The sequence below is a fragment of the Cydia splendana genome, chromosome 12, assembly GCF_910591565.1.
Source record: "Cydia splendana chromosome 12, ilCydSple1.2, whole genome shotgun sequence".
Lineage (NCBI taxonomy): Eukaryota > Metazoa > Arthropoda > Insecta > Lepidoptera > Tortricidae > Cydia > Cydia splendana.
Genome location: NC_085971.1, coordinates 1,212,729 through 1,238,844, shown reverse-complemented (window position 1 = coordinate 1,238,844; position 26,116 = coordinate 1,212,729). Strand labels below are relative to the sequence as shown.

The window sequence follows — 26,116 nt, the reverse complement described above, 5'->3', positions numbered from 1 at the left end:
TATACCTATTCAACTATGTTCCTCCTGACAAAATTACATTGGTAGAAATAAAAAAAATATCACGTTTATACCTTAACATACATTTCATAAGCGTCATGAAGTTTTCCATAAATTTATGTAGTCCAAAAATGTCTTCAGAAAATCTTACTCCAAAAATATTGTAAACTCTAAGTCATCGCTATGCTTAAAAATGGGAGCGCCGCCACCGCCGCACCTGCAAAACAGAATGAATTGAATAACCTGATAAAAATTCAATTGGGGAAACTTTTGAAACTGGCTGTTGGCAAATGGAGGCAAAACTTGTTATTAGTTCACAAAAACACACTGGGGAAATTGGGTTCGGGTCGTTCGCGATGCCTGTTATTGACTTTGGCGAAAATATTACAAGGTTTGAGTTACCAAACTGTGGTACCAAAAGTTGGCTCACCATTGGCGATCTTTAGAATGCATTCGAACTTTTTGTGTCGCACTACTACTAGGTATACTTAGATCTTTGGGTTTCACAGGATCTAGAATATATTTTATTTGTTCAAGAACCGCCCATAATATAATTATGTCACGATTGTATGTTTTACAGATTAGATTGTGCCAGACATGTTTGTGAGCATCGTTGATTAAGGTACTTGTTATAGTAACTGAATGTTCTCTGTAAATCATTTAAAAAAAATTACATGGGGAAAAGATTTAACGTTATAAGGAAGGCAAGAGTCGACTTAAAAATATAATTTGTAAAAATGCTTACCCAGGAGATCAAGCGTTAGAATTGACTCTGGGGCGGCGTGCCATCAAACGACTCCTCATTGATAAGTCGCAGCTTCACAGATTCCCGCCGCAGGTTGTAGCTGGTCGAGATGTGGCAGTGCTTCACGTCCACCGTCAGCAGGTCCTCGTTCAGCTCCACCCCGCTCCTCTCCACATCCGCCGCCGCACTTGGCTTCCTCTTATTCCTAAACGACGTCCCCCTCTGGGAACTAGACCCCAAGTAACTATCAGTAGTCGTGTTCCCATTAAACGTCTTCTCCGAAGGACCCATCGGATCCAACTGAATATTAGCCCTCAAGTGAGCTGACGAATCCATGCAAGGAATCAACTGCTTAAACTCCTTACGGAAATTCTCGTTCATCCAAGCATATATGAAAGGATTGTAACATGTCGACGACATAGCTATGCCGTGGCAGATGAAGAATGTCAACAAGTAATACTTCAAATGGATAGCGTATTTGTAATAGTCATTGCATAAGTTTATCACGTTGAGTGGAAGCCACGACAGACCGAAGATAGTCACCATCGCGATCAACATCTGGTTCGTTCGACGTTTCCTGTTCTTATCTATCTCTTCTTTACGGGAATTCTTTGCAGCTGCTTTAGCTTTGGCTCTATCGTTCAGTTTGAAACTGACGCATGTATAGCAAAAGGCGATGACGACAAATGGAAGTACAAATTGCATGATAGAGGTTATAGAGCCAAACACTTGTCTGAGCTCCTCAGAGGGCCACATCTCCTCACAATACTTCCCGACACCAGGAACTTCATAATAAGTCATAAATAAAGCGTAAGGCGTTGTCACAGTGACTGCGAATGACCAGATCATAAAGATAACGGTGACGCACGTCCCTATCTTCATTCTTGGCCTAAACGGATAAATAATCACGAAGAATCTATCGATAGCTATAGACATAAGTGTCAATGTAGATATGTATACGCTGCATCCTTGTGCAAAAGGCATTATGTGACATAAGATACTGCCCCAGCCCCACGTGCCTCGGAAGGAGTAGAGCGGAGTGAACGGGACGGCAAATATACAGAGTAGTATGTCAGACAAGGCTAGATTGGTGATGAAGAGGTTGGTGACGGTCTGCATGGCTTTGTTTCGAATGACGACGAAGCAGACAAGGAGGTTGCCTAGGAGGCCGAGTACGAAGACGACGGTGTAGAAGATGCAGAAGCCGCTTTGGACCCATTTGTTGTCGATGATGTTTTCTATGAAGTGAGACGTGTTTCGAGCTTTGACCAAAATTTCTTCGAGTGTATAATTGTGCGTCCAGTTCATTTCGAGTCGGAGGCCGATTGTTATTCAGTGTCGGCCTGGAATTGTCAGTTTTACGAGCTACGACGCTGAGGTTTAACTCCGGTAATTCGAGCCTGTAACAAAGCATAGATTTCGCTCATTTCCTATTGCTACGGAATGTTTAATTTTGCTAATGAAACGGTATTGTGTACAATCAAGGTCATTTTAAAGGAACTGGAAACATCAAAGCTCTCTGATTACTACTTGTAATTTTTCGACTTCGAACGGATTACCTAAATAAAATAAAACCTAAAAAAAAAACTATTTTAAAAATCTTAGGTAAAAAAACTATTCTAAAATTGAAATCATGATCCATTAATATCTGACTCCGAGTCTCTAATATCTGAGTCTGAGTCCGAAATCGGTTAAAATTATTAAACTGGTAAACCACCGTATTTTTTCACAAGAATTTTTGAAGAGCCAGTTAATTTAATAATATTAAATAGACTTTAAATAATTAATAGTAGATAGTTAACCAAGGGATGAAAAGTGAGCATTACCCAAGTTAAGGAATCGGGAATTAAATATCAGAAGTTTCTTTGCTAATCGTAAAAAAATAAATAAAAAAAACGTATTTGGAAAGTAAAACTCGAAATGAGCACAAAATGAGCAATATTCAGAGCACTGAGATATGAACAAAATTATGTGTGCATTTTTCTCGCACAGTATTTCATGACACTAATCTTCTAAATATATTTGAAAAAATATTATAATATTGTTAAATCCGATAGCGTCCCTAAAGCCTGACTTACAGAATAAACATTAATTAGAAATGTAAGTAATTTATGAAAATTACTTTGAACATGCCAAAACTTTATATTATAAATTTGTAAAGTAACTAGAAGTGGCGCCCTATCAAACTTGTCACTTCCAAAGTCAATTTGTTGATCGAGAGGTTGATTCTGTTTAAATAAAAATAATATCCGGGAGACCAAGCTTTGCTCGGAAAACATAAAAATTCTAAAAAGCGCGTTTACCCATTAGCTAGATCGATTTTTCGCCCCCGGAAACCCCCATATAGCAAATTTAATCGAATTCGTTAGAGCCGTTTCCGAGATCCCCGAAATATATAAATATAAATACATATATATACCAGAATTGCTCGTTTAAAGGTATAAGATGATAAGATTTTTATCTCATTTTGATACAACCTTGAGCAGAGCTATCAAGCATCTCACGAGAACCAATAAGTGCGAGCGAAATGCCTTATAAGACGACCCTTAGTCTTGATTGCGTCAGCACTAATCAGGACGTCCGCTAGCTGGCGATGGTGCACGGAGCGGGCGCACGCACGCGGGCACAGAATAAATAGTAGTACTAGGTACAGAATACTCACTCTCTAACAAAACGCGTCTGTTACGATCAGCACAGATACGCGCGGCTTATGGAAAACCCCAAAATTGGGGCCGAACGGATGTACTTTTAGCTACCTGTAGCAAAGCGACGAAATCGCGGAGTGAGCCACGCCTGACGCGGGTGCCATTGTAGGTAAAATCCGTCGCATCGCACGCGTCCGCGCCAGTTAGCGTTGCTCATACCAACTCATAGGTACTATTTTTCATTAATTTGCTCACCGGCTCCGTGCAACAGCGCCATCTAGTGGACGCCCTCAGTGTGAGCAGCTGACGCTGATTGGCGCTCACGGTCAAGGTCGTATCAAAACACAATGAAACCAACATCAAACTGTAAAATATAGAATCGGTTACCGAGATGCGAGTTTCCCGGGTTTTTCATTATACGGAAATGCTGAAGTTATAATAAGTTTCCCATTTTGCGGTCACTGAGATTGCTTTAAGGTCGTGGGTCGCTTCAAATTAGTAACAGCGAGTAGATGTTATGAGAGGCGTGTTTACGTAAAAAGGAAAATAGGATCGTTAAGTGGGTGGGCGAAATGTTGTACCTACCAATAACCAATAACCTATAGTTTCCAAAAGGTCTGTAAACTATATTTATATTCTCTGTTTATGCTTTGAAAATAATTTGCACTAATACGAAAATAATGCTTAACGCTTATAAAACTTACATATCATTAAAATTTCTCCGACATAAGGATCTTAAAACATTTTTGAGTAGGTACTCGAAGGAATCTCCATTTATCTAGAGTTTATGCTCATGTTACATTACAGGCCTCACCCCAATCCTCGTATCACCGCGTTATTAAAAACTTTAATCACGTTTTCTCAGGAAATTGACAGGTGGAGCGGTGGCAACAACGACGCCGCAACAGAAATCCATAAGCTGCAGTGCAGTTTACATCCGAACGTCATCTTAGTAAAATTTTGTTAAAAAATGTACATGGTTCATATGTCTAATGTTGTATGCTTCTGGCAGTTAAAAATAAATTCATATGAATAAATGGCGGCTGCAACCATATTTCATAAACGCTTTGGATCATAAATTCCTTTTATTGCATTTCCTCTGCATAACGTTCTACGTTCTACAGAGTAAACTACATATTAACTCAGGCTACGAATGCTCAAAAAATTTGTAGAGGGAAATGCTTGGAACACAATTTTTGACTCCGTAACTTTGTTTGGACTAGCATGAAATAATGTATTTTTTAAGTAAGTGTGATGAAAACACTATAATATACTGATGGATGATATTTGAAAATAATTTTCTTGTTACAGAGTTCCATTAAAAGCACCCTAAGAAAACAAGCTAGAAAGTTTTTGACGACTTCTATGCGAAGTAGCGGGCGGGGGTAGTAAATATTCAGGGTGATTTTGTTATTTTTAAGAGGTGCCTTTCTAAGAGGTGAGGTGGTTTTGTGTCGTGATTTCCGGGTTGGCTCCATAGGTTGATCAGTTTGACCTACATACATAGTATGGATAACCATTAAAAAAATCACTCTGTGTAGGTACATAGTTATACCTGGCCAGTCAGGTCCACAGACCTATATCGAGTAGACGGAAAAAGTGTATGTACCTCGCGTGCCGAAAAGACGATTATAAATCGTCTTTGCTCGCCGCGATGCTCAGTCTGCTCTCGACCGCTTTCCGTGTGTGACGTTCGGATGTGATAACAAAATGGCCCCTTGCTCGATAATAAACTGTTCAAGCACCACCAAAAATGTAGAAGCTATTAATCAAGACATTTCCTTTCATCGGTAAGTACTATTTGCCCTAAAGTATCTGTTATTATTTAAAAAACAATTTATTTTGATGCTCAGTATTAATTTCATATAAACAGTAGCAGGCGACTCTGTGTCTAATGCTACTTTTCCATTGCGGCTTTAATTTGACGCGTCAGACTTGGCAAGCATTGAAAACCAGCAACGAAAATAAAACAATCCAAACTTGTCGAGACGCGTTCAAGGTTGATTTCTCATTCGTCTGTCAAAAGTAAGATATAGTGTTGTACCCTACGATTTTCAATGCCGAATTCTTAATCGATTAAAATCGATTTTGGTATATCCATCCCAATGGAAGGTCTCGAGAGTGACCCCAATTCCTAAGATAAGCAAGTCCTCCGATATCACAAACTTCAGGCCCATTGCTGTATTGTCCGTGTTTGGAAAAGTGTTTGAGACCATTCTTAACCACTGCTTACTTAATCAGATAAATCGTAAATTAGTTGATTGTCAACATGGATTTCGCGCTTCACGATCCACTACAACCAACCACTTCTGCTTCTTTGATAGCGTTTTGCGCTGGATGGATACTGTATGACAAGTCGATGTTGTTTATTTCGACTTTAAAAAAGCTTTCGACTTAGTTGACAACGATACTCTCCTATGCAAACTGTCAGCCTTAGGTTTCACCCCTCAACTTCTTGTTTTCTTCTCTGACTACCTCAGGAATCGCACACAATATGTCCAATTAAACTCTTACCAATCTGAAAGGTATTACACTCGTTCCGGGGTTAGTCAAGGTAGCACTCTGGGGCCTACTCTTTTCTTAATCATGGTCAATGATCTGCCAAGTAATATATCAGGCGTGGAATCACTATTCTATGCGGATGATCTTAAAATAATTCAACCGGTCGTAAATCCATCCGACTGTACGGTACTGCAACAAACAATCAACATGGTTGACAGCTGGAGTAAAACAAACCGCTTGTACCTAAATGAATCTAAGTGCAAAGTAATAAGTTTTAGCCGGTCTGTAGATTATATTCTCCAGACATATACTCTTACTAACATTCCCCTTGACCGAGTAACAGAAATAAAGGATCTAGGGTTAACACTCGACACTAAGCTAAACATGCACTCACACATTATAAATATCTGCAAAAGTGCCTACAAAATTTTAGGGTTCATTATTAGAACGACTTCTGAATTTCGTGACCCTAAAATCGCAATAATTATTTATAATGCCTATGTTCGCAGCAAGCTTGAGTACAATTCTATCGCATGGGACCCTCGGGAAGCAAAATATACCATAATGGTCGAGCGCGTCCAACGTAAATTTGCTAGACATCTTTACAAAAGGTATTACGGATACTACCCGTACTTATTTCCGTCATCCTTTGTATTGGGAATGGTCGGGTTAGAGTCTCTCGAGCTAAGGCGTAAGCAAACGCTTGCCTTACACTATTGTCTGCTTTTAAGAAATCGTATTGACAACCCATCCGTTCTGTAGCGTATGCGTATTTTTACCCCAGACAACTACATAGCTGCAGTAGGGCGTAGCGCACGTAGAGCCAGAAACCTTTTTGCATATCCAAATGTTCGCACCTATCACGGTTCAAACGCACCCACGTACCGAGCAATAGAATTACTAAATAACTTCTTAGCTACAGTCCAAACCGCAGACATATTCGCAGATAAGTGGCCGAATTTACAACATAATATCAGGATGTTTTTAAACTCAACCTATGTAAATTAGTATAGTATCAGGATTTACAAAGTAGTTTTTTTTTAACTCTACGAGTACCTATGTAGATTAGTATAGTTTCAGACCTTTTTTAATCTATACATATGTAAAGTTAAATAAAGACCCTAGAGATAGTTATGACTATGTATTAAGCGTATAAGTGTTTTGGCATATCTAGAGCTGTAAACTTATACTTGTATTTATTTAAAGAATAAAGTATAAAATGAAATCTGTACTTTTATCTTTTATAGATACGACACGCTTCTCTCTCTTTCTTTTTGCATAGTTTTCTATTTGTTGTTATTTTCTAAGTGCACTTAGTTTCGAATCTTTTTTTATTTTTTCATGACGTATTCGGCTAGCTCTTCTTTTGGCTTCTAAAATTTCTTCCCTGGTTTTATTTCGCGATTTTTATGTTTCCATAGCCTACAACAACATATATACTTAGTGAGTTATATCCAAAAAATTGAAAATTGTCTAAATTTTATACCTATACATGTACATATAAAAAAGTATTAGATACTTACAATCTTTTTTTAGAATAAGTAATAAGTTTTATTTTAAAAATTCAATTCAAATATTATTTAGGAATCTAATGATTCCGTTAAATATCATTCGTCTGTTTTTATCATTCGTCTGTCTGTATCATTCGTCTGTCTTTATCATTCGTCCGTCAGAAAATCGATGACATTCACGTGAATCGATTTGTGATTTTTAGCGAGCGGGAGCGCAGATATAAAATCCATGAGTATGAGCAAGACAGTTGAATCGTAGCGGGGCAGAGGGGCATCGGTGTCTTAGATCGGTTAGGACTTCCCATCACTAAATTGCGGCTGTGACGTCACAGTAGGTGGTAAAAAGTCGGCACGCTTGGTTTCGATATAAATCGACGAACTCTTTCCTTCTATCTCGATTATTGTTCTGTGGTCAGGTCACCCTTTAGAAATCAAGTGGCAGTAGCGACAAAAGCGGTCACTCTTTGCGTTCTTAAAAGGCTGAAGGTGAAGTGGCTAGGCCACTGGGTCACAAAGCTGCTCAGGTTTTATACCGACTTAAAAAGGAGGTTCTCAACTCGTTGTTTTTAAGAGCTGCACGGACCCGCAGCCAAAAACCCGCTCACATCAATCTAAGAAAGAAGAAGAATCTAAGAAGTTAGGAATTCGATATATTCGTTATTACGTATCGATATTTCGAATACCTTTCGTATTCGATATTTAATGCAGAGCTCGTAAAGATTAATAAGTCGATGGCCTAGCTTTAGCCATCCGAGTTCTTCGAAAGGTTAATTTTCCTATAAATCAATTAAGTAAGTAGAGAGATGCTGAAAGCTTTGAAGAGGGGGCCAACAAAAATTGTAGTTAACCTGCATACTCCTACCAGCTCCTACAAAAGCAGTGTAACTTACGCGCGGCGCGCCATAACTTTTGTTTCTTTCTAATTTCCTGACTTTATCTACACTCTTAACGACCTTGACAAGAATTCATACTAATATTATAAATGCGAAAGTGTGTCTGTCTGTCTGTGTGTTAGCTCTTCACGCTTAAGCCGCTGAACCGATTTAGTTGAAATTTAGTATAAGGGTAGTTTGAGTCCCGAGGAGGGACATTGGATACCTTTTATCCCAGAACTCACCCCTTAATGAATTATGAGATACCCCGTATGAGAAAAATTTATGAATTGCCTGTTAATTGGTGAAAGCAATGAAGCATTTAATGCTCAAAGTTATTGGATTTTATCCAGGCGCTATACTTACTCTATTTGATGGAACTAATTCCACGCAGACGAAGTCACGGGCAAAAGTTAGTCTTAAATAAGAATATCTTAATAATAAAAAATGCGAGCTGAATAATATTAATACTAAATTACACGTAAGTACATAACTCATGACCACTCTTTCATACTGAAACCTTAATGAGAGTCCGCGTATTATTCCATCATATGTTCAATAAGGAAAAATGTACGTTCAATACCCAATATACGGGGAATAACTTTGTTATTATTTAATTTATTATTTTATTTTGCCTTTTGATAGTAGCCAATATTTATTACTAATATGGAATTACTTCCAATATTGTGCGTAATAGAAAAGAGAGAGGTGGACGATAATGGACTTGTTGTGTTGGGCTCAGATTATGCCACATTTAAGATTGCCTGTCAAATATCACTCATTTACTGCATAGTCATGACATGAACATAATTAAATAATAAGATGTTACAGTTAAGTTGGCCAATTCATGACTCCCTTTTAGGGCACAACAATATTTAACTTACTATAGAATACCTATTAAAACATTTCGTCATAATAAATATATCTACCGTAATTAGTGTGTATTTATGAAAAAAATCGAATAATAATTAATTGGTAAAAGTAAATAAAAGATAAAATTAAATAATTATCTATATGATCATTGGAAATATTTCATTTAGTAATAATAATAATATGTGGTAGCGTAACTTATTTATTTTTGTAACAGTATGCAGTCAATGACTTTGCTATCACTAACGACTATTACGATATCAAAATCCATACCATTTGGGCTTCTGAATAGGTATGCCAAAAAGCAAGCCTAAAATTTACGAATAAAATAGAATCGCACTTTTATTCACTTGATCGCATTGTCAACATAAACAAACTGAATAAAAACTAACATTTTGATACCCCTGTCTTTCAATCTGCTATTTTAGTTATGCCATTGTATTTTCTAAACCAAATCTAACCAAACCAAAAATAAATCCCAATTATATCAAATCTACCTTTGGTCCATAAGCCTTTCTGAGGGCCTCGAATATACTCATATCACACACGGTTTCATTTTGTCTCTCCGTAATGAGATCCTTTCAAGACAGATATAAAATCCAATTCTTATTTCTTTATATACATTTTCGTGTCTCTAAGCAAAATAATTAGGTTTATATATTTTTTTCTCTGTTTTTGTGTAGGCGGATTCTTAGTACGATCTACTACGTTGTTACTATTAACGTATGGCAATCAGCATAGTACAGAGTACTCGTAAAGCCAAAGAGCACGTGTATAAAAAAGAGCCTTTTCAAGAATATCACAATAACCGAAGCAAATAATACATACATACGAATAAAGAGACCAATTCAAACGTAATCTCGAACTCAAAGAAGCTTTCAGACAGCTATCAAAATAAATTTATCAAAACATTTGAAGGTTATATTTAATGATCAACAAAGTATATTTTACTTACGATTGACGCGCCGTTGACTTCACTTATCTGAACACTTTTAACATCACTTTTGGAATGGAAAATACTTGTTTAGATAAGGAATTTGTTACAGAAATCATATTAAAAATGTATTTGTTTTTGCTGGAGTTTTGAGTGAGTGTTCCAGGGCATGCGCGGAGCGTTTTGCGTCTGCGCCCTGGCGTTGTAGGCGAGGCTATATGGACGAAATTTCCGCCCTGTCGATTAAAGCCAGTATCGAACATTTCTGGGCTTGACGGGCAGGTTTTACTTTTTTATTATATTCTCATTATTGGCAACACTGGGTAATTCTTTTTAAATCTAATCATACGTTACATAGTGAAACTTTGTGTATTAATTACTAATTAATGAGCGAGAACTCTTTAATGATTTTTTCACCACACCAGCTCGGAAAGGCTTACTTTGCACTTCAAAAACTGATAGTTGCATTTTATTCACATGCGAGGCAAAGTAATCAAATGCAAATTTTGAGTTGTTTTCTTAATATGTTTGCTGGTAGGATTGACTTTTAAATGATGATTTTGGGTGATAAATATTTAGTAACATTCATTTGGATTTGATTTGGTTTGATTTTGTTTGATATTTTACATTTAATATTTGCTTCGGGTTGGTGTGGTGAAAATTTTTCTGTTTCACTCGGGGGCAAATTTTGTTTAGCTTGCCTTCGTGCTTTGAAACCCTCGCAACGCTCAAGATTCCATTTTTCTTGGAATCTTTCGCTTGCTCGGGTATCAATATTAGCACGAGCGGTTAAACACCAACTTTGCCCCCTTGTAAAACAAATAACTATTTTTCGTGCCTTTTCTGTTTTGGTTGTCAAAATTAACTAATTACTAAAAGATCAGCAGTTCTATTTCACTTAGGACGCTTTCTTATAGCAACTTAGGGAATGCAACCCGGTAAAAATTGTACAGAAATTACCGGTAAACCGGTAAGTTACCAGTATTTCTCATAGTGAATATTTACCGGTTGAATTTCCTACAGCAACTGCACGAGTTAGGTTCTTAAAAACAGGGGCTCCGGCCAAGTAAGAACCTCCTCCTTTTAAAACTCGGTTATTATACTTGTTCTTATTGTTTGACAGCTTGTCGTAAAGTTATGCTCTCATGCCTTTCGTTATTGCTACTTTAAAGTAAAGGACACAAGATTGATTTTCGCATAACTGATAGATACGCGATTTTGAAAGTGAGATAGTGATCCAGCTGTCCTTGTCATGTTCATCTGTCACAAATTGAGATGCCCTTTGCTTTGTCGTTTGGTTTCAAAGCGATAAATGTTTTTGAAGCTTATTTATTGAGCTTTATAATCACTACATTTTACTTTGTGATTAATTGAGGCGAGATTGGATTTTAGAATAGGCACCGAAATTATTATTTACAGTAAAGGCAATTTTGATTTTGTTAGATGTACGATGGATGTACGAATGTACTTTGCATGGACCGTGTTGTCGGTTTTTCCATTTTTAATTTAAGAGTAATACGAACACTTCGAGCAACACAGAAGGGAGGCGGCATTCGCACTATTTCCCCTCTGCCTAGGTACAAGATCAACTGATCTAGCGCGGGTAATGAAACTATTTGCGCTCGGATTTTTCACTAGATCGAGTCCAGACGCGCGCGTGAACACAGCAGCAGAAAAAATGCCTAATTGCTCGGTTTTTTGTCGTAAAAAGATAAAAAGAGGTCGGGGACATCAAATTTACAAAAAGAAGGTGTTACATTTCACATGTAATATATTTTTTACATATCATACGTTTAATTACATTTAAACACAATTATTATATTTTAGTCTCATGTAATTGTTGGATTTATTGATTTTGCTCGCCCAGTACAAATTGCGGATCGGTCGAGCGACAAATCCGAGTTCTCATCTCTCAAAATACAATAAAATTCTTCGACGAAAATGAGCGAAAATGTGTTAGTGTGCGTGTTGTGACACTTGTGAGTCGTCCGTACACAAAAAGAGATCGAGGTTTGCAAGATTTGTCTTTGTGTGTGTCCGTGTGTCATTTTCTATGTATTTGTGTCGTCATTACAGATTGGATTGGTTAAATTTTGTATGTAAGTGTGTGAGAAGTGCAACTGTGTGCACCTTTCCCCCCGCAAAAAATGGCAGAAAGATTTGTACGGTAAGATACTGAGGTAAGATATCGCTTGGGAGGGGAGGGGTCCCTTCCGATGTGTCGGAAGCCGGTGTTGCTCAAAGGTACGTACGTATCACACTGACCGACTACCGTTAAGGATGACTCACGTTAGACCGGGCCGAGTCCGGGCCGGAGCTTCCGGCGCATCGTTTCTATGGAAAGCATCACGTGATCGCCTGTCATGTCATAGAAAAGTAAGCGCCGGAAGCTCCGGCCCGGACACGGCCCGGTCTAACGTGAGTCATCCTTTACCGACGAGACGACCGAGCGTTAGCGAAAGTCTCCGTTTCAGCTTGGGCAAAAATGCTTTCGTATGTCCGGATATTCTCTGCAGGTCGCATTTCTCAACCGATTCTAGTGAAATTTTGTGAGCCGGTTCGGTAGTTAGATAAATTTTTTTGGTCGTTTCGTTTTTTGGCAAATTGGCATAAAGGACTTAAGCGCCAGTAGGGTCTACAGCACTTAAGACTATTGTGCGTTCGCTGTGATAATGACTCAACGAAGTATGTAAGTACTTTTAATGTTTACATTTTTCAAGTTTGCCGTGAGGTCTACAGCTTAGAGAGCCACTACGAGTAGGGAGTTAGTAGGTATATGCGACAAATGCGGTTCGAGGCAGCGAAATGTCACCCCGCTTGCCCCCTACGACAGATACATTAAGCGTTTCGAAAATATCGATATTCGCTATCGTACAATTCCCGGCCCCGTCAGGCGCGCCGGGAAACGTATTGTTCCCGGCCCGGACGCGAACGGCAACTATTTCCCGTGATACAGCCAACTAATCGCTCGCTATTGATTATTCACACTTTGACAAGGGTGGCAAACAAGCACACTGTGCATTAAAAGCTCTAATCAACTAAGAAACAAAAAAATTATACTGATTATTTTTTAACAATTTAAGTAAACTAGGTAGGGTAATTCGCCAGTAACTGGCCACCTGTTAGTAACTGGCCACCCTAAACTAAACATGAATTCTATTCATCTATAAACACAATTCATTTTAGTATAAGGTGGCTAGTTATTGAAGGCTGGCCAATTACTGAAACCTTATACTAAAATGAATTCTGTTTATAGGTGAATTGAATTCATTTTTAGTTTAGGGTGGCCAGTTATTGGCCGGTGGCTGGCGAATTACCCTACTTATTGAAAAAAATAATTAATTGAAAAAAAAAAATGTTTACCACTCAAGACTCAGTCATGCGAAAAGTTATATTCGCTCTATTTTCTTTATATTACATATTATTATAAACATTTTTAGCAATGGAATACTCGTATCAGACATGAGATATAGATATACGTTACGTTAATTTTCATACCGAGTTTCATGTAATTTAAGCATGTGGTTTTAAAATGAGAGCGTTATGAATGAGACGGTTGGTGAGAAATTCTTACTTTACAAACCCAAAGTTAAGTAGACAAGTAAAAGACCATGATCGCTTTAATATCCTTTAGATTCTTATCTTTTCTTTTTGTTGCGGTTAAAAGATAAACCGCCTTCAAATGAACGTTAAGATTAAAAGATCTCCCATCGTCCATAAACGAGCTTGAAATGACGGTTGAAGCTCCTTAAATCTCTTTTTAATGTGAAACTAACTAAGGATCCTTTTTAACAATAAGAATTTTTCACGTTAAAATTTAGGTAGTTATTGTTTTACAGGTGGACAAAGTTGTTGTTTAACCGCTCGTTCATTAGGTACCCGAGTTCTAAAATTGTCATTGTAAAATTGATTTTTTTTTTTTATAAATTACCTATTCAGACTTGCAATTTCAATCTCGGGAAATTCCCACTTAAAGAGCCTGCACATCCGGCAAAGCTGCATGAGTGACCAAACAGAGCACAGAGCACAATGGAGGCACGTGATTAGTGATGTGACACGTGATCGGGAACTTAGGAACCTAGTTCCATAACGCTGACCTATTAAAAATGGAGCCAAACCAGACATTCTAGGGGGCAAATCTTAATGACAGGTAGAGATTTCCTATATCGATAAATTAAATTATCGATTTTCTCTAATACTACTGATCGCTTTTAGCTTCATTTGTAACTGTATGCGTGTTTTTATAAGTATTATTTCGGGGTCGATGATAATTTATCATTTTCATCAAGGACAAGCTTTATTATTGATATAGCTTTATCATTGATAAAGCTTGTCCTGGAACTTAGATATATTTTATAAGGATCATTATTTATTATTTATTACCCCGTTTCTCACAAGGGTAACCTAAAATATTTTTAAAATTGAAATCCTGTTTACGATAACTTACGTCATGTGAGAGCGTGCCTAAAAACATGATTTAAAATCGTATCAAAATGGAATAAAACCATATCAAATTGTTAAAGCAGAATCAGCCCCTAGTCATTTTTAGGTTTTGATATGACTACATCCATTGCGGTGTTACAATAATGACATAGTAATCTCACCTGGTATTACTTTATTTTAGGCTAAGCTTAGGAATATTATAATATTGGGAAACTTTGGAAAATTTACTCTTATAATTAGGTGGAAAGGAAAACTTAATGCAGGTTGGCTCAAAGATACCTACGTTGACCATTATTCGAAATTCAACTTTCGTGAAAAATATTTTAAACTGTTTACACGACAACGATGAAACAAGTGAGTGAATGTCGTCTAAACAGTTGACAATTATTATTATGTGCGCTCTTGTTAGTAAGAAAATAGGTTTTTAAGTCTACCTCGTCTGTTCATAAGTCTTGAGACGAATGCAAACTCAAATAGTTCGTTTATTCAAATGTTATACGATTACATTATGTGTAACTATCGTTACACAAGCAAGCTACATTCTGTGTATTTTTACCCAACCACCATAGTGAATATGCATCTACATCTACACATTCACTTTGCCCTCTTTGCACTTATTCACTCTCATTTAATTTTAAATGGGGATCAATTAATCTGAATAACGGGAATATGGCGCACATCACTACACATAAGCCATGTTAATGAACCACACGGCGCAGATTTGCTCGTTAACTTTTAAATGACGCGATTACGTCGACAGACTTATCAGCCATTTTTGAAACGGGTAAAGGGACTAACGGAATTTTAGTTTATTTTTCTTTCCTTAAGGTGCAGTGCTTTCAGCCAGTTAGCTTAGTTTAGCCAGTAGGTACAGGGTTATATAAATTGTAAACGATGTATGTATTTGTCAGCTGTGTGTGTAAAGTGGACCTGAACGTTCTAGCAAAAGTAGTACAGTAAAATGGTAAAATTAAGGAGATTAACAGCCGAAATTAACTTTTAAAATCAAAAAATTAAAATCAAAATATACTTTATTCATGTAGGCCTAGCAACAAGCTCTTATGAATCGTAATTAATGTTAATCTAATTATCAGAGCAACTTATTGATGTTAATATTATTCCATAATAAAATTGGATTATTATACATGTCGGACCCTGACACCAGAAAGACGTATTGCAGCGTTATAGTTCATTATTTTAGACGCCTGTATAAAATCAATTAGCAATGTTGAGCTACATGTTATTTGATTGTAACGAAATAAATAAAGTCGCGTAGAGAGTAACGCCATCTATTTGCGTGTTGTTGAACTAAAATGACAGGTAGAAGGCTTTGGAACGTCGAGAGGTTTCTCTCGAGTGAGCGTAGGCACGAGTTGGTATTTTTGTCGGTATGTTGGTAGACTGGTCGAGCAGGTTTGCCAACTTGACTTTGGGGCGGGAGCAGAGAGGCTCCGCCGCTGGTAGTTCTTCTTGATCGGACCGCGCTAGAGATCGGACGTACTCGTTAGCCAACCTCGTGCCTAACTCGCTACGTTCCTGAAGGCTTATACCTAAAGGATTATTCTGATAGCTTATAAAATCCCGCGTTCTTTAACCATTTAGCTAAGTGTTTTATTTCAAGTGTTATTTTGATTTCTTATGTTTCATTAGAAGCTTACTTTTGTGAAATAAAGAAATGATGTGTTATGTGTTGTTTTAACTTGTTTTGAAAAGATTTGTCCCTCTGAGTTTGTTGCCGGTCCCATATAGGGCTAAATCTTCTCATGTTAGAGGCGTAGGGCTGGAGCCGGCCTAGTTTGACTTGAATAAAGATTTAAACGGTTTCTTTTTACTTTCATATCGCTCTCTTGAGTTAAAAATAGCAATTGGTTCTTTTAAACATTTAGTACTGAAGTATAGTAGGCACTAGTATGGTTAATGAGTCCTAATGTTTATTTCATGCACTGGTAGCATGGTAGCATACTGGTTTAGCTGTGAAGTAATACATTATCGTACTGCCCCCACGCGCCCACCGCCTTTGAGACCATCGGTATTCGACATCAGCAAGTGGGATTGCCAAGGTATCATGTATTGCTTACACAGCCACCTGGGAGCGTGGTGTATTTCTGGTGACCTGCATTCCATAATCTGGACACGTGGTAATGGTAAGCTCACGTGTCTAACCTTGATTGAAAGGTGAGTGTAATTCATTGTTATTTGGTGAGAATTATTGTGAAAATGTGAATAAAATTGTGATTGAGGCAGTCGAGCATAGCGGTCGTTACGTGACGTCATCTCTGGGATCGTTACGTTTCTTTGTAATTAATTTTTGTAATCCATTTAAATCGAAGCGATCTTGAGTTATTTTGATTTGAAATCCATACTGTTAATTAAAACCGAGCTATTACAACGTGATATAATTTCATCGCTTACTTGTGAATTTACCCTCAATAATTGATTTTTCATGAAAATACAATTCATTTTTATAATCCATTTAAATCTAAGTGATCTTGAATTATTTTGATGTGAAATCCATCTTGTTAATTACAATCAAATATCGGCTATCACGACGTGATATTATTTTATAGCTCACTTGTGAATCTACCCTCAATAATTGATTTTTTATGAAGATACAATTAATTTTTATAATCCATTTAAATCTAAGTAATCTTGAATTATTTTGAAGTGAAATCCATGTTGTTAATTACAACCAAATATCGGCTATCACGACGTGATATTATTTCATCGCTCACTTGTGCTTCTACCCTCAAAAATATTTTTTTTTTGAAAATACAATGCACCGTTAGAAATGGATCCTGCTGATTTGCCAATGCATAGGATTGTGTAATCCCTACCCTGTAAAGTTTAGTAATTAGTAAAATTGCTACAAATTATTGCCCGTAATGCCGTGATAGATCACAAATCGTGCATACTATGAAAGCATGAGCTACGCATATGAAAATTAATGTTACAGTGTGCTGCAACCTGAGCAGGGACAACTTACAGACGCCATCACACCTGTAACACAGAAGCAGCTGTGCAGTATCGTCTGTTCTGGAGATTTGGAAATAAAAGGACAGGTTTCGTTCCAATTGTTTATTAGTGAATTTTATTATGAGTGTAATGGCGAAGCATAACAGTCTAACGTAACTAATTAGCTGTCACTTTTCGTATTGGCCCATTTTACCGTGTTACTTATTTTTGGAACACATGTTTGTTTGTTCATAGAATGAAATAAAACGCACTCATTGAAGTTTAAATTTTATTCTGAGATTTTTGAAGTCCCGTATACATTGGAAACATGTTTTTTTGTGTCTGCTACATTGCATTTAATAAACCTTTGAGTTTATCCTGCTTACATGATAAACCTGATGCCGTGCTAATGATGATTTCAGTATCAGCCAGCTACGATAAACCACATCGTGCATCCTGCCATCTGCTGCAGCAACGGCAACTGCAGGGCGAAAGGCATTAGCCGTCGTGCTTGGGTTGGACTTCACCACCACCTTTGTCTTGGACGCGTGCATCATACTTTATTAATCTGGTGAGCAGTTCCCATTTTGTTGGGATTATTTTGAGAGGATTTACTTCTGCATAGAAGTTTTGAGCGAGTTTCTGTTGTTAAAGCTAAAGTAGAAAGCTATCTTTAGTGATTTTGATCAGTGATGTTCAGTTTCAGTTGATCAGTTGACGCTGATAGTACCAATGGTTCTGAGTACCATGATTTAAAGAACCGTTTTTATTTTCTTTTTGGAATTCACTCTTAACATTGTTTTTGCTTTCGATGGACTGAAAGCTTGTACTTTCGAAGGACTGAAAGTATGCCCGATGGACTGGGCAATACTGTCATGCTTTCGATGGACTGAAGGCAAGCCTGATGGACTGGGCACTACTGTTTTGCTTTCGATGGACTGAAGGCAAGCCCGATGGACTGGGCACTACTGTTTTGCTTTCGATGGACTGAAGGCACGCCCGATGGACTGGGCACTACTGTTTTGCTTTCGATGGACTGAAGGCACGCCCGATGGACTGGGCACTAATGTTTTGCTTTAGATGGACTGGGTATTGTTTAGTGACCGCATCAGAAGTGCCGGAGCATGTAAGAGGTGCACGTGGTCTGCTTTTTATGTGCAGAATGCTCTTTGCAAGGAGTAGCACTTACGCGGCTGAGATGGTTACTTCTGACGAGGGTCTGGTATCTGCCGAAGGACTGGCAATGCACCGAAGGACTGGTGTTGTTTTGTTAAAAATGAATGCCCGTTGATGTACTGTGTTCATATGAGTAAAATTGGCATTATCAAATCAGAATATTATTTGTTTTAAGATGTCTTACAAAAATTTAGATCACATATGACCAAAGATTTTTTTTTTAATGCCAGATAATTTCCCCGTAAATTGATATTGATGACAATGGTAGTGATACTGTCGAGCAATGAATTAGAGCTGTTGTGATTTGTGTTTTTGATGTTTGAGATTGTTCTGTTTTCACATAAATTTGAGAGTATCCGCCAGATGGAGGCGATGATTATTGGAGTGTATCCGCTAGATAGCGGCGATGATTACTGATTATTTTTATTAAGTCGTTGCTCGATGGACTATTTTTGACTAGAAAAATGAGGATTGATTAATGACTTTGAACTATTTTTTTGGTTTGATTGATAATAAAGTTTGATTTTAATAGTAATTTGAGAGAGACCCAAATTGTGGGTCAGGAATGACCGAGCGATGAGATACTGTGCTGAGTATTTTGTTACAGAATCAAATGCATACACCCACAGACGAGGACGTGTGTAGCGCAGGACGGCCGTGTCGGACCCTGACACCAGAAAGACGTATTGCAGCGTTATAGTTCATTATTTTAGACGCCTGTATAAAATCAATTAGCAATGTTGAGCTACATGTTATTTGATTGTAACGAAATAAATAAAGTCGCGTAGAGAGTAACGCCATCTATTTGCGTGTTGTTGAACTAAAATGACAGGTAGAAGGCTTTGGAACGTCGAGAGGTTTCTCTCGAGTGAGCGTAGGCACGAGTTGGTATTTTTGTCGGTATGTTGGTAGACTGGTCGAGCAGGTTTGCCAACTTGACTTTGGGGCGGGAGCAGAGAGGCTCCGCCGCTGGTAGTTCTTCTTGATCGGACCGCGCTAGAGATCGGACGTACTCGTTAGCCAACCTCGTGCCTAACTCGCTACGTTCCTGAAGGCTTATACCTAAAGGATTATTCTGATAGCTTATAAAATCCCGCGTTCTTTAACCATTTAGCTAAGTGTTTTATTTCAAGTGTTATTTTGATTTCTTATGTTTCATTAGAAGCTTACTTTTGTGAAATAAAGAAATGATGTGTTATGTGTTGTTTTAACTTGTTTTGAAAAGATTTGTCCCTCTGAGTTTGTTGCCGGTCCCATATAGGGCTAAATCTTCTCATGTTAGAGGCGTAGGGCTGGAGCCGGCCTAGTTTGACTTGAATAAAGATTTAAACGGTTTCTTTTTACTTTCATATCGCTCTCTTGAGTTAAAAATAGCAATTGGTTCTTTTAAACATTTAGTACTGAAGTATAGTAGGCACTAGTATGGTTAATGAGTCCTAATGTTTATTTCATGCACTGGTAGCATGGTAGCATACTGGTTTAGCTGTGAAGTAATACATTATCGTACTGCCCCCACGCGCCCACCGCCTTTGAGACCATCGGTATTCGACATACATATCAAATTTAACACTACGAATTTCACAAAAGGATCGTCAAACATTAAAAAGATTGTATAAAAAAATACTAGTCTAGAATTTCTAGAATAAAATCTAAATGTCAAAAAAAAAGCATAAGTAACAAAAGAAGTAGATAGTATTACATCGGAATATCCGTTTCCTCATCAATAATCAAGGTTTATTAGCTTTGTCACCGAAAGGGTTAAGGAGGGTTTTCATTTTTAATTAAAAACATAACAAAATCTTATGTTTTTAATTAAAAATGAAAACCCTCCTTAACCCTTTATATATCCTTAATACTTGTATAATTAGATGGAAAGGAAAACTGCAGGTTGACTCAAAGATACCTACGTTGACAATTATTCGAAATTAAACTTTCGTGAGACATTTTTAAACTGCTTAGACGACAACGGTGAAACAAGACAATTATTGCTATGCTGGTTAGTCTTATAGACTCTACTGTTACTAACAAAATAGGTTTGCAAGTCTATCTATTATATAGTTATAATAATTCTATATATCTTAATCAGATATTTCCTAATTCAATATCGCCAAAGATTTATATCGAATGTCGTGAACTTTGCTTTCACGTGACCCACAAAAATGTTATTATAGGTCTTTTATTTGCTCAGGACAAAGAATCTGCACAGTTCTATCCTAAGCACGTTTTCTGAGATAACTTACCTACTATTTATTTACTGACTGTGATAGCACTACAGTATTTGAGATGGTTCACAAGGGACCAAATATGGCATTTACCCCAAGAGGGTTTTCTGATGCGATAAGGTGAATGCCTCATTTGTTGACCGTGTGCTAAATGATTTAGTAATATTTATAGTAGAGAACCCACATTATCAAAGTAATTAGGTCGGTTTAGGTAGAAACTATCTTAGGGTCTTATATTCTCATTATAGGTACCTCTTGCGTAGAATGATGGTCCCCATGACAGTTAATTTTTATATGAAGTACTTAGCTGTCACGTAACATGTTTGTAAACATTTCTTGAAACGTATGCACATTAATTTATTTAGAACTACATGTAACATTCATCATTTGACGCGAAAGCTATATTAGGCGTAAAACATTGAATAGAACAGAACAGAATAGAATAGAATAGATATTTAGAAGCTGCTTTAATTTGGGTGAATACAGTACGTGATACTACTACGTGCGTGGTACTATGTGTAGGTGATATATGATATGTTTAAAAATCTCTTGAGCTTTAGAAAACATGTCTTTGAAAGTCTTTCAGCCCATATAACGAAATAGATGTTATTCAATACGAATAACCCGAAGGACTCTTTCAAAACTTTTAGTAGTTTCTTTATATACATGTGATTATTTTGTGACTTCTTTTCACAACGCAGCCATAATACTACGTGTTTTCCATTTCCACTTGTATATGTATAGCACAAAATAACATGATTTTTAAAGAGTATCAGGACATTCAGGACGCAATAAAAACAAGTTATTATGTGTCCGTCAGATCTGTCCAAGATCTGTCTGACAGATATGGCTGGTGGATAAATCATGAGTTTATAATATTTAGAGATATTACAGGTACCTATGGTGGGAATTAATAGGCACAGATGTGTCCATAGTTAAAATTTTTTAGCAACTAGGAATCCAATTGGCAATATTTCCTTTTTTCCACGTTCGGATGTCCAATAAAATGGACGTGTATACGGTTTTTAACAGCGAACGTGTGACATCGAATACCTATTTGTATTTTCAGATATCGTATCAAGTGTGGCTTTTGATGAGCGTATTTATGATAGAACGTGTGGACATTGTATACCCTTGAGGAAGCTTTTGTTTTTTTCGGTGGATAAAAAAGATCTGCTAGATATGTTTCACAGTAAATAAATACTCGTAGCACCCTCAGTGGCTGCAGTATACTAGTTCTTCTATTGATAAAATAATAAGTTATATTCTGTGATTTACTTTAAAAAATACAAGTTTAGGACTTTTTTTTAATAGGTAAAAATAACCTGACGAATTGTAAAACTCGTCGTTTTTGGAGTTGTTAAATATTGAAACACTATTTAGTTTGGGATGAAATATGTTCTTATTAAACACATAATATCAAAATGCTAAGTCAATAAAACTAAAGTAGGGTTAGACCAAGATAAGTGTTATTTTGAACGTCAAAATTCCATAAAATTATGACGTGTAACACTTTCACTGTCCGAAAATCCGAATGTCACCTTTAAAATATTTTATCTACCTACATAATTCTCTGGCCCCGTAGACTACATGCCAATCGCTATCGCTCAGTAGCGAACGGAACGCAATTGTCCCTGTCACACCAATATGGAAGAGCGATAGAGACACAAAGTGATTCGATGGCGAAGCGCAAGCGATTTTCACCTTGACTAGGTCGCCTGGATAGATATTGTACAGCTCCACTCAGAAATTATCGTCGAAATTTTTGGAAGTATTTTTGAAGTGAAAACTTCTTTAGCGGCGCTGTGCACTTTTTGTGATGTGGAAAAAATGTTAAACTCGTGAGAGCGTAAGACGTAAGACGTGATGTCACGTATGACGGACACTGTTACAATGTCATTGAGTTTTTCTCTTTTGATTTAAATGCCATCTAGTGAGTTTCCCTCAAACTGGTACTAATATAACTCTAGTACTCACAGTGATGTGCTTAGGGGTTTCAAGTAATGCGACGAAATAATAATATGGCGTTAACCTCAATTATACGTAGTGCTGCAGACATTTTGCACTAGATGGCGCTGTTATTAATTTTTGAGTTACAATGTCATTGAGTTTTCACTTCTGCCGGCACTGCCGGAGTACAACCTGTTGTTTTTTTTTAAACTCTAATAAAGCAACGATGTCAATGGGGAACGCAAGCAACATTTCCTATAAAGTTGTTTAAACAAAATCCTTAGTGGAGATAGGTAATAAAATCCCGTGGGACGAACTTGGGGAAAGCGTATATAAAAGTTGTATCTTAAGTTAAGTTAACAAGTTGTTGTTAAGACTTGGATCATTTTTCTTCAGGAAACTATCTGCATAGATAAAGTTTCAACATCATCCACGAGATGTGAAGGAGTGGAGGTGATAATTTACTACGTGTATTTGTGATGTAACCGCAAAGTCCGCAAAGTCCGCAAACTTAAACGAGACCTAGGGATAAGTGCTATGGAACGATTCTGAAAGAATTTTTTTATTTATTCTTATCCCACGAGCATAATTATTATTATTTTTTCCCTAGGCTACTTTGGTGTCCCACTGCTGGGCAAAGGCCTCCCCTCGTTTTTTCCATTCGACCCTGTCATCGGCATTTTCCCACCATTTGGGGTAGAATGCGTCCAAGTCGTCCCGACATCTCCTTTTCGGTCTGCCTAAACTCCGGCCTGCACCGTCTATTGTGTTCCGTGGGTCCCACTCAGTAACCATTTTGGCCCACCTTTCTGGGTGCATGCGGCAGACATGTCCAGCCCAGTCCCACTTAAGCTTAGCGGTCTTGACGCCTACATCTACAACTCTAGTTCTGGAGCGTAGTTCCGTGTTTCTGATTCGATCAGTTCTGCGAACACCTAATATACTAGGCTCCATCGCACGCTGGCAAACCTTGAGTTTCGATTTTAGAGCCTCAGTTAATGAGCATAATTTTTATTTTTTTATTTTTTTGAGCGGCCATGTATTTCGTGCGTCGTGATCACTTGTGACAGTTGTGCCGTTTTTAGTTGAAACAATGTACCTAGTGATACATTGCTTGCTGAATTATCTTACAAGGAAAAATGAGTGGTATAGATGGTCAAGCAAATCTTGTCAGTAGAAAAAGGCGTGTCATTCAAATTTTCTATGAGACGATATCCCTTCGCGCCTACATTTATCAAATTTGCCGCCTTTTTCTACTGACAAGATCTGCTTGACCATCTATACCACTTATTTTTCCTTGTAAGCTTGTAAGCTTACTTAAGCGTTACATCATTTTTTTACCTACGTAGAAAATATCGCCAGAAATTGGAATTCGCGCTGAGATTTATCTAGACTAAACATTATTCAATTATGTTAAAATATCAAATGGCTTGTGCCCAGCAGTGGGACGTATATAGGCTAAACTATTTTTATATTATTATCAAATGGCTTAATAAATTCGCAACATAGGTCAAAATGCGGCACATAAGTACCATGAAAAACACTTACTTTGTTTTGTAAATGTATCAGTCGGGGGAAATGCGTCTACCCTATATAGATAGTAATTATAGTATAATAAATATTAGTGGCCCCTGCGAAAATCGAAATTTGCTCGCTCTGGGGGCCAATTTTTGAAATTCGACCGCTCGATTTCGTGTATTTCGTTCAATAATATCTCCACTACTAGGCACTTAAATTCTACTAATAGAATTGAAAACGAGTGGTCAATACCACTCGATTCCAAATTTCTACCGCTCGTATTTAAAAAATTAGCATTTCGCCGTTTTCCACGAGTTTTCCACCGATTTTCGAGTGACGAAATCGAGCGATCGAATTTCAAAAATCGCCCCCTGCTCTTTCGCTCGAATATGCAAGAGTGATAGAGAGGCAGATAACGAAATTCCGATTTTCAATCATCAAATCAGCCGGCCTAGCTAAGATGATAATCGCTATCGCTACGACAACGAAACGCTTCGTGTCTCTCTATCACTCTTCCATTTTAGTGCGACAGTGACAGTTGCCTTTCGTTCGCTACAGAGCGTTAGCGATTGGCATATTGTCTACGCGGTCTGGTCCACTTATTTCTATAGTCCCTGGCGTGTATCGATACTCTTTGACGAAGGATAGTTTAAACTTGTTAGTGACAACTTGAACACGAGTTTTATATTAACTGGCTTAATATTCATGTTGCTTATAAAACTTCGCTTGAAGGTCAGTATCTCTCGATATTATACAACTATAGAAAGGTTATACTTATACACTAGAAATGCAAAAAAATATTAGGTACCATAGTTATTCCATTATCATTACCTACGACCGACCTAGAATTCGAGAAAGAGCTCTTCAACCCACATTTTATTCCTCGAGTTGTCCCATAGAGCCTGAGGTCCGCTTCGTTTTCACGAAAGCGACTGCCATCTGTCCTTCCAACCCAGAGGGGAAACTAGGCCTTATTGGGATTAGTCAGGTTTCCTCACGATGTTTTCCTTCACCGAAAAGCGACTGGTAAATATCAAATGATATTTCGTAGGTACCTACATAAGTTTCGAAAAACTCTTTGGTTTGAATATTTAGCCGGGGTTTGAACCCGCAACCTCCGGATTGCAAGTCAAACGCTCTTACCGCTAGGCGATCAGAGCTCTTACAAAGTCTAACGAAAAAAAATATACATGATAAAATCGGTCCATTTATCTATAAAAGTTTTGTGTTGCGAGATCATCAGAGTTTAGTGTGGAGTACTTACCTAGAGCGAGTAACTTCCCTGTGCTAGTCTCGAGACGGTTGGATGCACTAATATGCACGTGCAATGAATCCTGCCTCTCGAACTGAGGGGGCTATTCTCCAAGCGTAGTTACAAAGCAAGATAAAGATTAAAAGATGACGAAAAACTGAGTCGAGTTCGCGTTATTTAGCTTTATTATTATTATTAATTCTTTATTTCAGATTAGTTTTATCCATACAATTGTTAGTTTGGCTTATGACTACGTTATTTACTTACTACTACTACATTAAATAACTATTTACTTATTATTAGGTCAACCCAAAATTTCAGGAAGGTACAATCCACCCTCTCTGCTATGACCTTAAGTATACTGTTGTGACTGCCCCGCACCCGACACAACAGAGACGCTATTCGTTTACGCCGGATGGCATAGAAGTCATCAGTTCGTTCCGCGGCGAACATCCCTGAAGCGCTGCAGTAACGGGGCAGTCCCAACAGCATCCTGAAGGCGTCGTTGTATTGGATTCGGAGGGCGT

General features: G+C 37.6%; 1 protein-coding gene across 2 annotated transcripts; it reads right to left on the bottom strand.

Moving 5' to 3' along the window:
- On the bottom strand, positions 1 to 25,624 carry LOC134795305 (prolactin-releasing peptide receptor-like). Of its 2 annotated transcripts, XM_063767120.1 has the most exons (3): positions 25,602 to 25,624; positions 743 to 2,142; positions 1 to 214 (listed from the first exon to the last, which is right to left on the bottom strand). In XM_063767120.1, exon 2 carries the CDS (start codon positions 2,048 to 2,050, stop codon positions 758 to 760), a length of 1,293 nt encoding a protein of 430 aa, XP_063623190.1. In that variant the 5' UTR covers positions 2,051 to 2,142; positions 25,602 to 25,624; the 3' UTR covers positions 1 to 214; positions 743 to 757. The 2 variants fall into 2 exon arrangements, with proteins under 2 accessions (XP_063623190.1, XP_063623191.1); XM_063767121.1 differs by lacking the exon at positions 25,602 to 25,624 and having other exon boundaries at positions 743 to 2,258.
- Between the last annotated feature and the right edge of the window lie 492 nt (positions 25,625 to 26,116).